The 12,871-nt window shown below is 52.9% G+C and overlaps 2 protein-coding genes across 2 annotated transcripts; both read right to left on the reverse strand.

Annotated features, from left to right (window-relative positions):
• Positions 1-7,769: 7,769 nt before the first annotated feature.
• TMEM95 (transmembrane protein 95) lies at positions 7,770-9,814 on the reverse strand. Its single transcript, XM_086359246.1, has 6 exons — positions 9,396-9,814; positions 9,024-9,104; positions 8,902-8,922; positions 8,689-8,769; positions 8,486-8,573; positions 7,770-8,358 (listed from the first exon to the last, which is right to left on the reverse strand). Exons 1-6 carry the CDS (start codon positions 9,805-9,807, stop codon positions 8,331-8,333), a joined length of 711 nt encoding a protein of 236 aa, XP_086215372.1. The 5' UTR covers positions 9,808-9,814; the 3' UTR covers positions 7,770-8,330.
• Positions 9,815-10,011: 197 nt separating this feature from the next.
• On the reverse strand, positions 10,012-12,862 carry KCTD11 (potassium channel tetramerization domain containing 11). Its single transcript, XM_086359247.1, has one exon. It carries the CDS (start codon positions 12,048-12,050, stop codon positions 11,352-11,354), a length of 699 nt encoding a protein of 232 aa, XP_086215373.1. The 5' UTR covers positions 12,051-12,862; the 3' UTR covers positions 10,012-11,351.
• Between the last annotated feature and the right edge of the window lie 9 nt (positions 12,863-12,871).

The following is a 12,871-nucleotide window of genomic DNA, read 5'->3' on the forward strand; positions in this document are numbered from 1 at the left end:
GGCACTTCCTGGCCTCCTTCTGGCCCCTCCCACCTGTTACCTCTGCTGACACCAGGGTTCTGTACACTTCTGCTTGCCCTGTGGGGCGGAGACATAGTCTGGCTCCAAGAAGGCTCTGAGAAGGAGTATGCCCTCTCCCTTTCCCTCACGGGTCTCAGGACCAGTCTTAGGCCATCTGGCCTACGTCCTTCTGTCCCAGGGATAGATGTGTGAGCATAGCAAATGTAGTCTGCAGAGTTCCGTGAGGGGCAAAGCCCCCTCACCTTGGTAATCATGGAAAATTCCAGCATCGATGGGAAAATCGTAGTTCACAGTTCTGTGGTTTTCTTGCCAGCTCTCTTGCCCTCCCACCAGGGCAGATAACAGATGTGATTGTTCCCTGCACATGTCTCATCTCTGATTTATTATGGACTGGCTCCACACGGGAGGGGCTGGATCTGTCAGGTGTCCTAAGGTACCTGGGACAATGTAGGCCTATAATAGGTACAGTGCATATTGTCTATGAAGAAGTCTGCTCAGTCTAACTGCCAAGCCCTGGGCGGTGAAAAGTGTGGAGTCCTGACTGCTAGATCTCCAGGGAATTCCCCAGCTATTACTATTCCCATTTCTAAAACCCAGAGATGGTTTCTGCCTGCTCTTGACCTTTCAGTCAACAGAATCACACACTTTACTGTTTGCATTTGGTTTCTTTCACTCAACATTTTTTTGTTTGGTTGGGGTTTTTCTTTTTTCCCAAATTTTCATTTATTTTTAGCTGTACTGGGTCTTTGTTGCTGCGGGAGGGCTTTCTCTAGTTGCTGAGAGAGGGGGCTACTCTCTAGTTGTGGTGGTTGGGCTTCTCATTGCAGTGACTTCTCATTGCAGAGCATGGGCTCTAAGTCTCGCAAATTATAGAGCACAGGCTCAGTAGTTGTGGCCAGTGGGCTTAGTTACCCTGTGGCATGTGGGATCTTCCCGGCACAGAGATCGAACCTGTGTCCCCTCCATCGGCAAGCAGATTCGTAACCACTGGACCACCAGGGAAGTCCCTTTTCCAATTTCTTGATGGGAGAAACAGCAGTTCCATGAGCATCTTCAGGAAAGAGCAGGTGAAACCTGATTTTCCTCTGGATGTCCAGTGTCCTCACAGATCTGGGTGCACTGGAAGTCCTCTGGGTATTGAATGAATTAATATATGCATGTAGAGCACATGGTGGGATATGAAGGCCGATGCAGCCGGAGAGGCTGGCAGAAGCCAAACTAGGTGTCAGATCATCCTTCCAGCAGGCTTTCACTGTGCCAGGTTCTGGGGACCCAAGTGAACAAGCTGGCACGATCCCTGACCTAGTTGGGTTCAGTCTGCAGGGCCTTGCAGAATGCGGTCAGCTCAGGCCTTTCCTTAGGGCTTTGGTACCCCCTGAAAAGTTTTAACAGGGGAGTGACAGAACCAACCCGAGGTGTAAAGAGGCTGGGAAAAGGTGAGAGAGAAAAAAGAGGGAACTCAAGGAAGAGACTCTGACCATTGGCTCAGGGGAGAGAGGCTGCCCTGCCATCCTTGGCGTGGGATGGAAAGGAGACTGAGGAGGGGGCGCTCCTGACTGAACTCTTGGCCTGGTTCGCTCTGTGCTCCAGCAGGAAACCAGAGGCAGAGGCTCCACCCACCTTTGTCTTTGACTTGGAAAAACCCCAGGAAATCAGAGGCCTCTTTATCCCCCTTTGTTTCTTATTTTTGGAGTTAAGCGTCTCTCCTCCCCAACCTTTGCCAATAAAGATGATGCGGTTTGGAGGAGCAGAGCCTGATGATTCTCACTCTGCCTCTGGAGGCCTGCCTCCAGGCTGAGATGGGGCATCCAGCTAACACTTAAACTTGGAGGCCCAGAGCACCACCCCCTCCACCCTCTCCATCTGCCTTTCCCCAACTTCTGCCTGGCCCTGCAGGCTCTGCATCCGAGAAAGATGAGCACATTCACACCACCAGAGCCAAGTTTTTCCCCAAAGGGCAGAGAACCAGGAGGACAAGCAGAGAGGGCGGCCCGGTGGCCAACCTCCCCTCCCCCACCTTGGGTTTGGCAGACAGGTAGGACCCATCCTTCTGCAGGAACCATCCTGGTGCCTCTGCCTTCTCCCTTTCTGCCCTGATCCCTGAGATCACTGAGCTTTTCCCCTTCTCCCTGACCACATCAACCTCTCAGCAGAGGAAAGCCCCCCAACATTCTGGTTCTCTCTCTCCTCTGAGCCTTTGCATGACTATTCACTCTTCTTGAAAGTCTTCCCACCCTTCTCCAAATCTGGCCTTGCTAAGTGCAGGCAGCCTACCCCTAATCTGGTCTGGACTCTTCCCCTACACCCTAAGATCCTTGTGCTTTCTTCTCATTGTACTCATTGCTCTGATAGAATTTGCCAGTAACTTGTCTATCTCTCCTGTTAGATTCCAAGCTCCAGGTAGAAAATGACTTCATCTTGTCTGGGCATTGCTATGTCCCCCATGCCCAGTATGGTTCTGACTCATATGATAAGTGCTCAATAACCTTTGTTGAACAAATGGACGAGACAGAGTGATCTGGATAGAGTAAAGCAAAGGAGATTTTTGACATCAGGAGCTCCTTTGGTGAGAGTGATGGGGATGGGAGTTTCTAGAGTTAATCCATAAGTGTTCTCCTGGTGAACCCAACCCTGCCCCTCCCCCCGTGACACTCCCTGGCCCCACATAGTTAGCTCTCCCCAGACCCTTGAGTAACACCCTCTTGTTCCATCACCCCATCTCCATCTCCCAGGACCCTGAGGTCCTATTCTTTTCCAGTTTGCATTTGCTCACTAGTTAACGGAGTCACCAGCCCACCACCTTGTATCTGTCTGACGGTTTTCTTTCCAAAGTGGAAGCAGTCTTAAATCTTCCATATTCCAACAGGCTCATAATGGAGCTGAGGGCCTTTACAGAACAGTAGCTCTGGGACATCCCAGGTGGTCCACTGGCTAAGACTCTAAGCTCCCAATGCAGGGGGCTCGGGTTCCGTCCCTGGTCCGGGAACTAAATCCCACATATCGAAACTAAGAGTTTGCATGCTGCAACTAAAGATCCCATGTCCTGCAACTAAGATCTATTGCAGCCTAATTATTATTATTTTTGAAACCAGCTGAGAGCTCACTTTCGGAGTCTGACTACCTGAGTTTGGATCCCAGCTTGATCACTTACCATCCTATAAATCTGGGCAAGTTACTTCATGTTTGTACACCTCTGTTTCCTCATCTTCAAGATGAGATTATTAGGAGTATCTACCTTGTGGGGTTATTGAAGAATTAACTGTGCCCATGTGTGTGGTAGCCGGTCTCCAAATCAGCTCCCAGTGAACCTCCCCAGCTGGTATCACAGTGTCATGCCTTTCCACAATGATCTGTGTAATTGATGGGGCTCCCAGGTGTCGCAGTAGTAAAGAACCTGCCTGCCAATGCAGGAGATGCAAGAGACACAAGTTTGATCCATGGGTCAGGAAGATCCCTGGAGAAGGGAATGGCAACCCACTCCAGTATTATTGCTTGGAGAATCCCATGGACATGGAGCCTGGCATGCTATAGTCCATGGGTTCACAATGAGTGTAATCAATGGGCTATTGTGAGGATGGTGTGTGACCTCAGAGCTAGGTAGTAAAAGGCAGTGTGGCTTCCACCTCCCTCTCTTGGATCACTCACTCTGGAGGAGGCCAGCCACCATGTCCTGACAGTCAAGTAGCCCAGTGGAGAAGCTCCACTTGTCGAGAAGTTGAGGGCTCCTGCCGTCGGCTGACACCAACCAACCAGACAGACATTCGAGTGAGCCATCTTGGAATCTTGAAGGCTGATCCACTAGCCCTTAGATGTCTGCAACCCTGACCTACATCTGGACAACATCCTTACCAGAAACTCTGAGCCAGAAACACCCATTTTAGCTGCTTCTGAATTTCTGATTCACAGAAACCATGAGATAACAAGGGTTTACTGTTTCAGACAATTGAGTTTTAGAATAATTTGTTACACAGCTATACATAAATAACACATAGTCTGACACATAGTCTCCATACCTGTTAACCATCATTAACTCCATCTTACAGATAGGAAGACTGAAGCTCAGGCTGGTGAACTGATGTTTTTCATGTACATATACAGCTATTAATAGGAAGTGGCAGTGCCAGCCATATCCTCAAACCAGGGCCTTTTTTTGTTGTTTTTTGTTATTACTTTTGGCCACACCACCATGGCATGCAGTATCTTAGTTCCCTGACCAGGGATCATTGAACCCAAGGTCCCTGCAGTAGAAGCACCAAGTCTTAACCACTGGGCCCCAAGGAAAGTCCCAACCCAGGGCTTTTAGTGCCAGGTTCTAAGCTCTTCTTTCTGCCCCACCATCCAGTTACCCATTGTTGAGTAACAATACGTAGTAGCATTAAATAACTATTTTATTATGCTCTGGACTTTGTGTCTGGAACCCCAACAGGACACTGTGGGAATGGTTTATCTCTGCTCTACTATGTCTGCGGCCTTGGGTGGAAAACCTGACAATCTGGGGATGATGATCTGAGAGCGGAGGGCTGCGTTACTTACACATCTGGCAGCAGATACTGGCTTTTGGCCAAACCCCTCCATGGGGACCCTTAAAATAGGCCGGGCATCCTCATAGCATGACGACTGAGTTCCAGAGTGAATGTCCCAAAAGGCAGAAGGTGACAGATTCTTAAGGCCTGGGCTCAGAAAGTGGCTCAGTGTCGCTTCTGCCACATTCAGTGAGCCAGCTAGCCATGGAACCCAGGTTCAAGGGAAGGATACATAGCACCTACCTCTAGGTAGGCAGCATATCAGAGAGTACGGGGCCATTGTTTAAAACTGCCACACCCACAGAAGCCTCCTGATTGGTGAGGGGCTCTGAAAAACCGTCCCTGCCCTGACAGGCCACACTCTGGTACGTTGGCCTCATGTGCACAAAACAAACACTAACTCTGCCAGCCTCCTGTGCGAAGTGTTCATGAAGGGCTTACCCGGGGAAGACATATCACAAGGGTTCAGAGAAGGCGCTGCAGTCATCAGTGACACTTCCTGGCATCTACCATGTGCCAGGCTCTGAGGAAACAGACCCAGAACCTTAAGCAGTGGCTTTAGAGAGTAGTGTGTGGTACAGCAGGAAGATGTGTAAAGAAACACCACCACCCGAGGTAAACAGGTGCCACACAAGAGAAGCCTGGAGCAGACTCACTCCACTTAGCCTTGGGGGCTCACAGAAGTTTTCTCAGAAGAGGGGATATCTGAGCCAAAGGAGAAAGTCTTTCCAGGTAGAGGAACAAGCCTGGGCAAAGGAAGGAGATATGAGATAACAGTATTTGGGCAACTAGAAGTGACTCAGAGTGGCTGTGGGGTGGGCAGAGCTGAGGTGAAGCCCCAGGAGACACCAGGGGGTCAGATTCCAAGAAGCATTACCTACCGAGGTAGACCACTTACTGGTAAGAAGTGGGCGCATGGCATGAGGGGAGGAGGATGACTGTGACCCTGTCGGCCATGCCATTAAACCTGAGAAATCCCGGGAGTGGGAGGAAGATAGGTCTAGAAAGGTGGACATGTGGAGTCTGAGATGCCTGTGGGGTGTTCAAGCAGGATTCCAGGTCTGTGTCCGGACAGTTCTGGCCTGAGGACTAAAGAAGATGAGGGGAGCTGCAGGTAGAGAGTCTTGAATGTCAGGATCAAGGGCCAACTCTATATTCTATAGGCAAAGACAAGCTAGGGAAGATTTTAAGTAAGAGATTATAATGGCTAATACTTCATGAGGGCCCATTACATGTTGGGCAAAGTCCCAAGCATTTTATATGAACTGATTTGGACCTCACAGTCATTCTGTAAGGAAAGTGCCACTGCATTGAATTTAAGATATTTTCAATTGTAATATATACCATTATGCTATGACATGTCTTCAATTTAAAATGGGTTCTTCAGAGATGTTAAAATGTAGATCGAAGGAAAAAAGGCCAAGGAATCAAAGAAATACATGATCCGCATTTAAAACAGGAGGAAACAGGAACAGAAAAATAACTTTCCCAAGGTTTGGTATGTGCCAGAGCCAGGATTTGAAATCGGGCAGCCCAACTCCAGAGCCTAAGTTTTCAAGCATCATTTGATGCTGGACAGGAGGGTCGAGTGATGTGGAGTTTTAAGAAGACCAGTGTGGGGACTTCGCTGGTGGGCCAGTGGTTAAGAATCTGCCTTCCAATGCAGAGGGCACAGGTTCGAGCCCTGGTCGGGGGACTAAGATCCCACAAGCAGCAGGCAAACTAAGCCCATGCACGATAACTAGAGAGTCCCCACCCCACAATTAAGATCCAACACAGCCAGGAAAATAAAGTCAATATTTAAAAAAACAAAACAAAACCAGTGTGGCTGCTAAGGGTACAGAGTGGGCTTTAGGGGAGTTAGCAGAGTCAGATGCACATTTGGGAGACTGGGCTCCACAGGGAGAAAGAGGGTTCCAGAGAGGGCTGGGATCCATAGAGCAGGAGGAGGGGCAGAGAGGAGCAAGGTCCTTCAGAGATGGGCAAAGCTGTTGACCCACTGCATGTTGGGTGTGAGAAGGAGGACAGCTAAAATGCTGAGCCTGGAAACAGGGCACATTCTTGGGGGCTTGAGACAGCTCCCAGAGACAAAGGAGAGCTGCTGTGGCTGGGACGTGAGCAGGGTGCTTCTCACCCCAGTGTGGGCGGCAGCGTTGTCCGGTGCCTGGCTGGCAATCACTTAGTATTTATCAAATGAGTGAATGTTTCAATTGTTGTATGAGCTTGGGCATGCCATATGATCTCTGGGTTCCATTTTTCGGTATAAAATGAAAGCATTGGACTAGAATGTGTAAAACAAAATGGAAGATATTTCCCCAGAAGGGATAAATTACTCCTTTCTCTCTATCCCCAGTACCTTTACAGATTCCCCCAAACAGTGGTTCTAACCCTGGCTGGCTGTAAATTAGATTAACTGAGGCCCCATATGAGACCACTAAACTCCAAATCTCTGGAGACAAGACCCAGCAACAGGTAGTTTTTTAAGATGACCAGATGACTCTACATGCGGTCTCCCACGTGGCACTAGTGGTAAAGAACCCATCTGCCAATGCAGGAGGCCCAAGAGACGCAGGTTCCATCCCTGGGTAGGGAAGATCCCCTGGAAGAGGGCATGGTAACCCACTCCGGTATTCTTGCCTGGAGAATCCCACAGACAGAAGAGCCTGGTGGGCTACAGTCCATAGGGTTGTGGAGTCGGACACGACTGAAGTGACTTAGCACACACACACGCAGCTGGTTGAGAACTGGGAGCTTCGGTTCCAGTTTGAACTTCAGTATCCACTTTGAACTTCAGTATCCAGTTTGAAAACCATGGGGCTGTGTGAAGGCAAGGATCCCTCCTAGGCCTAGGCCCTTGGACTGTGACTTATAGTTGGAGATAGGCCTCTTCTTTATATGTCCCATCTCCCATCCCCCAAATCCAAACTCCTGATAACCAAGGGACCAGACACCAGGGTTTCTCAACCACACACTGCTGACTGTTCAGACCGGATCATTCTTTGTCCTGGAGGACATTCCCATGCATTTTCAGATGTTTACCAGCATCCCTGGTCTCTAACAATTAGATGCCAGTACTACATTCCCCCCCACCCCCATCAAAACAATCAGAAACATCTCCTCTGGTGCAAAATCCCCACCTCCCTAAGTTGAGAACCACTGTGCTACATGAGCCTCCCTCTCCCCCTGCCCTCCCTAGTTGCAGACAGAGGCCAGGCAGAGGTGGAGGCCATTTGACAGCACGTTTAGTTGGGCCTGGCAGGAGGGAGGCCTCTCTCTGTGGGAGGCTTCACAATGTTAAATGGAAGGGGAGCATGCCAGCAGGCTGACTGCTGTGGTCTCATTCTAGGGGGAGGGACTTTTCCAGAACACTCATTCCCGGATTCCCAATCAGTCACAGGAGGGCCAAGAGGAGTTTCTGGGGCCTGGCAGCCCCCACGTTCCGGGAACAGGCAGAAGGAGATGTGGGAGTGGTGGTGAGCAGAGGGGATTCTTTCCTTCTGTAGATATTTTCCTGGCACGGGGACTGCCCCTGTCTGATTGGTTGAGGGATGAAGGGGAGGAGCTTTCCAGCTGTGGGTGCCTGGGTCCCTGGACCATCTGACACTGGGACTATGGGGTATATCTAAGTATCAGGGTCTGGAAGATTGAACCACTTGGGGCTGGAACTAAGGGTCTGGCTGTCCCCCGCCCTCCCCACCCCACCCCCAACCCCAAGAGAGAAGTGGATGTTGTGGGCACACGAGCTCCTTAGAACTGGAGGCTAGGCTCTGTCCTCGTTTTCACAAGTCAACTTTTTGCTTGGAAGTAGTTGTACCTGAGGGAAAACAGAGGGTGGGAGGCCTGGGAAGGGAGGAGGGAAGGGCCACGAGGGCAGGAGGAAGGATGAGGGGGTACTCGTGGGAAGTGGTGAGGCTGTCTCCCGCCCTGATCCCCCAACTCACTCCACCGCGAGGCTCGGGACACCCAGGAGCAGGGCAGTTCCGCACACAAAGAGGAGCAGGATCCGAGCTTCCCAAAGATCGTGACTTCCTATAGGGGACCCAGGAAGCAGTGAGTGATCCCGGGGACCATACCCATCGATGCTGGGGAAGCCTCAGAGCTCAGAGATCTGGGTGGGGGTGAGGCAGAGGTGGGGAGTAAGGACCTGGGAAGCAGCGCTTTCGGGGCCAACAGTACACCTCGAAGCCCTGGCAGGTTGAACAGTTGTACAGGATGGTGCTGCCCCCTGCAGGAGACAGTAGGGCCGGCAGTGCGGCGGGAAGCCTCCGTTCCTCTCTGCTCCCACCGCCCTCCGTGGCTGCTCTCCTCAAGTGCCCCAAGCCCCCGGCTTTCGCTACCCCTTCCCTTTCTTACTCACGGCAGGAGGGAGGGCAGAGAGCTGAAATGAAAGACAAGGCAGGGTGGGGGGCGGATGAGCTCAGCCATACACCCCTTTGCCCAAGGACCTAGGCACCCCTTGGTCCTTCCCCTCATCCGTACCTTCTCTGTTGTACTCCTGGAGCTTGGTCTTTCGAAGCCATTGCCAATATGAAGGGAGTGAGTAGAGAGACCCTTTGATCTCTGGGGAGGCAGAAAGCAGCTAGAGTGCCCAGGGCCTCAGCAGGGATGGTTCACCTCCACCCCTTCACCCAGCACCACCCCATCACACTCTCCTGTCTCCATCTGCCCTCCACCCGTCCCTACTCCACCTCCCCAGCCCCCTCCTTGGTTGTGCCTTCCAAGCCCCTAGGTTGTGCCTTCCCCCTTGACTTCACCCATGACTCTCAGGACTCTGTGAGTCTTCTCTGTGATTTTGTTCAAGGATGCATCATCTGTGGAGATGGGTAAGGACCGGGTGATTCCCTCACTGACCTGGAAGAAGGTTCTGGGCCCTTTCCCAGGGTCCAAAGAAGCTCTCCCAGAGGGAGCAGAAAGTGTGTCCAGAGAGGGCTGTGGACTGAGGAGATGGCTGAGAGGCAGAGCTGTGAGGCCACTTGCAGGCCCCTTGGGGCACAGGGGTGATTGTTGTTAGGCCCATCCCTGGATGTCTGATTTTACCTAAGGCAAAGGCCGAGAATGTCCAGGAGACCTCACAGTCCTTCCACTGGACCTCCATCTGGCTGCAAAGCCGGGCCAGGCGGCCCGACAACTCACGGTCTGGGAAGCGGCAGAAGACACAGGCCTCAACGGCTGCCAGGAAGATCCCACCTAGTGCCAGTGTCCACATGAGGCCTGCTGGGGGCTGCTGGAGGGAGGGCTGGCCCCACCTAGGCTGGGAAGGCATTGGAATGCTCTGTGATCCTGGTTCCAGCCTTTTGTCTGGAGGTTCTAGAGCATTCTAGCACAGCGACACTGCCCCATCTCTGGCTGGGGTAAACTTGGGGCCCAGTGAATTGAGGACTGGAAGAAGATTCTTCTAGTGGGAGATGGATAGAGAAAGCAGGGCTTCTGCTATACCCCCAACCTAGCCCTCAGCAGCTTTCATGAGTTGGTGATTCCAAAAGCAATTTTATTTTTCTTCCTGTAAATCATGACCAGTGATAAATAGTAAGTGACTCCCCAGTGAAGAAGCTATTTGTGAGTATTCCGTACCCCCAGGGACTCAGAAACCCATGCCTGTCCACATCCTCCCCCACTCTTTCAAACTCTTCTGTTCATCTCTTCTTCGCCCTGAGCAGCCTTGGGCCTTCCCCAGCTATCTCCTAGCAACAGGCTCATGGTTGCCTTAGCAACAGAGTGTTCTATACAGGCCTCCAAGGCCTAGCTGAGCCCAGTTGACTTCTCTTACCTCTCATTAGAAGATCCTAGTGACTCAAAGCTCAGCAGGCCCCTCCTGCCTACGTGGATGTGTGAAGCACATGTGCACACACACCCCTTGTGATTAAACTAATTGTCAGTCTACTCATACCCATACCACAGACACACCTGGTACCAAAACAGTTGCTGGGCAACCCCAAACAGGCCTGAACATGCAGAGGCCACAGAAAGACCAGCACACAGACACCACCTCCAGCAACATGGCTGAGAGCCAGGATGCAGGGATCCACGCATCAGTCAGAGCCACTGGCTGACAGGCACGTACACATGAAGGAAGGAAGGCCAGGACCCAAGAAGATGCCCCACTCCTCCCTGTAGCCAGCCCCACCTTCAACATGGGATTATTTAAAACACCTGGAACTCCAGAGGGACGCTCCAGCCCCACAGTTAATGGGGATTCTCCTAGCTCCCTTATGCCAACCTAAGGTGGGGCGTAGCCCTCCCTGTCTCCCTCAGTGGTGGCTTAGGGCACAGCAAAGAACCTCCCTTCCCATATTTCACAGTGTTCTGACCTCTCATTTGTCAGGCCAGGCGAGGCCACCATCTCCAGGAGAAGTCACAGTCCAGGAGACCACATTAGAGCAATCCAAAGCTCCTCTTTCCCTCAGACCTCATCATCCTTCCATAGTCCTGCTAAGTTGAGCCTGGGCAGAGAAGCATACCTGCTTTTCCTGACTCTGAATACTGAGCTCCAAGCAAGGAAACACCGAAGGTCCCCAGACTCAGGCAGGACCAGCCAGGGAAGCCTCCCCAGCCCTCCTAGGATCGGCTCCAGTCCAGACCCACTGATCCTGTGGGCTCTTGGTGGGCTCCCTCCAGTGTGGGGATTCCTGTCCATACTTGGGCTCTCCAGTCAGGTGCAGTGGGGCCTCTGACTCTCACAGCTCCCGGAGCAGAGCTAGGAAAAGGCCTCAGGAGAATCTTCAACCCCTTTAATGACCCGTTCTTTCTCCCCCCTCCCCCGCCCCTCCATGAAGTCAAACTGAGGGCAGCGTTCCCAGGTCTCAGTTCCTAGTGCCGAACAAAGCGTAGAGATCGGGAGTTGAGCAGGTCTTCAGGATCAGGGAAGACAGAGTCGAGACGGAAGCCATGCTCCAGAGCCACCCGCAGCACCTCCTCCAGGAAGCTGGGTGTGCCCACCACCTCCCGTGGCTCTCCTGGTGCCCCGGTCCACAGTGGCTGCAGCCCTAGTCTGCGGTACTCCACTTCGGGGAGTTCCGCGGGGCGGGGAGCCCATTCCAGACGGAAATGTGGGCCTCCCTCTGCCCTGTCCTCATTGGTCACACCAAATCGGGCCCGCAGGGCACCCAGACACTCAGGGTCGGTGCAGAAGAGATTGGCCCGGAAGGTGTCCACCTGGACAGAACTCAGCTCATAGTGGTGTGGGCCTCGACGAGCAGAGAAGTGCACCAGGCGGGGGCTGCTATCTACATCTGCATGGAGCAGGGCGGCTGTGGGAGCTGGGGTCCCCCGAGAGGCCTCCAGTTCCCGCAGGGCATCCAGGAGGGGTCGGATCTGGTAAAAGTCCGCCTCTGCCCTGAGAAGCGCTGTCTCCCCATATCCAAGGGGCAGGTCTAGGCGGCCCAGCCGGAGGAAATTGAGGATGTGCCGGAAGGCCTTGCCATCTCGATCGATGAAGTAGTGGCCACCTCCCTCGGGATTGAGGTTGGGAGTCATGGGGGTACCAGCCCTAAACATGGCCCCCAGCATGGAGTCTGGGAATCGAGTCAAGGTCTCCAACGTGGTGGAATATAGCGTTCCCCCGACATTCAGGGTCACGGGGCCCCCGAAGGAGGGGGGCGAAGAGGGCACAGGAGGAGGAGAAATTTTGAGGAGTATAGAAGACACCGAAAGAGAAGAAAAGGTAGAACTTCCTGGGTGTGTGCAGAACTGGGTGGTAAGGTTCAGACTGTCTCTGAGTGGGAGGCACAGGTTGGAGTACAAGGCAGCAAGATTTGGGGCTCACCCTAGCTGCCTTGGTGGTGGGGGATGGTTTCTGGGCACAGAGACGCCGGAAAGGTCGAGAGAACGGATGAAAAGAGCTGAGGGAAGTCAGGTACGGGAGATATAGATCCGATTCTGGGTGGTCAGCGATTCCTTTCTGTGGTCTTCAGACAGTGGCTTTCCAGAATCCAACCAGCAGGTGACGGTGGCGAGCACAAGGCCGACTCTGAAGGGTCCAGCTTCTCGGGCAGATCGCTGTCACCGTGGGCAAGTCCACGCAGGGCTCCGGGGGCCAGTTTGAGGCCTTGCCTTGCCTGACTCTGGCGCGGGTCCCAGGAGATGGAGGCGAGGCTGATCGGAGCCGATGGCGAGGGGTGCCTCTGTATCGGCTGGAGACCGCAGATGCACGTTCAGTACAAGCTGGGAGTGTCTGAGGACTCCGATGGAAGCAGCCGGGAGTCTCGGACCGGGCGCCGACGCCTTCCTCTGGTTTCTGCAACCGCTTAAGTCCTCTCCGCCCCCAGGAAGTGGCCTAAGGGCAGCGGCCGGGGGCCCTTTAAGAGGCAGCCCCGCCCCCTGGGCGCCCC

Source organism: Bos grunniens, chromosome 19, assembly GCF_055505025.1.
Source record: "Bos grunniens cultivar Pamir isolate PY7600 chromosome 19, Bosgru_T2T1.0, whole genome shotgun sequence".
Taxonomy (NCBI): Eukaryota; Metazoa; Chordata; class Mammalia; order Artiodactyla; family Bovidae; genus Bos; species Bos grunniens.